Source organism: Cariama cristata, unplaced genomic scaffold (genome assembly GCF_000690535.1).
Source record: "Cariama cristata isolate BGI_N322 unplaced genomic scaffold, ASM69053v1 scaffold20860, whole genome shotgun sequence".
Classification (NCBI taxonomy): domain Eukaryota; kingdom Metazoa; phylum Chordata; class Aves; order Cariamiformes; family Cariamidae; genus Cariama; species Cariama cristata.
This window is the reverse complement of record NW_009593198.1, coordinates 4,274-5,513: the sequence shown is the minus strand read 5'-3', so window position 1 is coordinate 5,513 and position 1,240 is coordinate 4,274. Positions and strand designations below refer to the sequence as shown.

General features: G+C 65.4%; 1 protein-coding gene across 1 annotated transcript in view; it reads right to left on the bottom strand.

Annotated features, from left to right (window-relative positions):
- Positions 1-500: 500 nt before the first annotated feature.
- The window catches only part of TMEM214 (transmembrane protein 214), a gene marked incomplete at both ends in the record, with an annotated part of 3,860 nt that continues 3,120 nt past the window's right edge, over positions 501-1,240 (bottom strand). Inside the window, 2 exons of the mRNA XM_009709553.1 lie at positions 501-652; positions 735-774. Coding sequence (XP_009707855.1) covers positions 501-652; positions 735-774 — 192 coding nt within the window. The remainder of the gene's footprint in view (positions 653-734; positions 775-1,240) is intronic.

The following is a 1,240-nucleotide window of genomic DNA, read 5'->3' as shown; positions in this document are numbered from 1 at the left end:
CATCTCCCACCCTCTGCCAGGAGCACGGAGCCGGTTCCGGGGCCAGAGCAGGTGTGTACCATACCCTGGTTCCTTCCCTCCTCCTCGCAGCAGCAGGGGGGTGATGCTCAGCTCAGACACCCATGGGTGGCCTTGCTCCCAGGGCCCAGCAGGAGTCAGGGACAGGGGTGAGACTTCAGCGGGTGCAGAGCCCAGAGTGGCTGCAGTTCTGTGGCAGAGGCAGCTGCCTGCGCGGCAAATGCCGCTCCCAGGGGGGTACAAGCTCTCTGCAGGACCGCAGGTCGATCGCCGTGGCTGCAGTGCCATGTCCCAGCCCCTCTGCCAGAGCAGGACCAGGAGTCACCCCCAGCCAGGATGGCAAAAGACTCTGCTGCCGTACCGAAGGACTGACCCCGCCGCAGCCACAGGGCAGCACTGGGCCCAGGGAGCATCCCGGGGGGAGAGCGGAGCCTGACTGGAGCCTGCAGCGCCAGGGGCTCGAGGATGGGGAGGATGCTCACTTGCAGGAGTCCAGGCAGTGCTTCCAGCCCCGCTCCAGCGCGGCGGCCACGCACTCCAGCAGCGGCAGGAGGGAGCTTTGCACCCAGAAGAGCAGCAGCTCTCTGACGCACTGGGCGAAGTGCAGCAGGGACTCCGGGACCCGGGACTGGAGCTGCAGGGGTAGAGACCCAGCGCAGGTTTAACACCAACCTCCCCCTCAGCAGCTGCCCGAGGTGCGTGACGGATTTGGGTACCCTGAGGAGCCTGGTGTCCTGGTTACCCGTGAAGGAGGCTCTGCCAAACCGGGCTGTCCCACAATCAGCCGGGCATCACACCTCATCCCTCCTCCCCATGCCCTCCCCCGTGGTCTGGCATTGCCGAGCTCTCCCCACGTTCACCGCTTGGCTCGTCTCCGTCAAACAGCAGTGACACAGTACCCACGGCGCTTGCTCTGTGGGATGCTAAAGTCACCCCTCTTCCCCCTAACTGACTTTTCAGGAAACTAGTGCGTTATCTTTGAGACCTCCCCCTTTCAGACCCGACAGGGTCGTTGCCAGTAGCTGGGCTGAGCGGCAGAGCCATGGCAGGCGGGAGGACAGTACCAGGGACCAGCCGCAGGACTCCCTCTTCCCGGGGGGGCCCCGCAGCCGATGGCCAGGGCAGGAGCAGCAACAGAGACGTCACCTTCCTCCTTCGGGCCTCTCCCCCCACCTCCCACCCTTGGCGTTGTCACCTGGTTGGAACCCCTGACCACGACCTC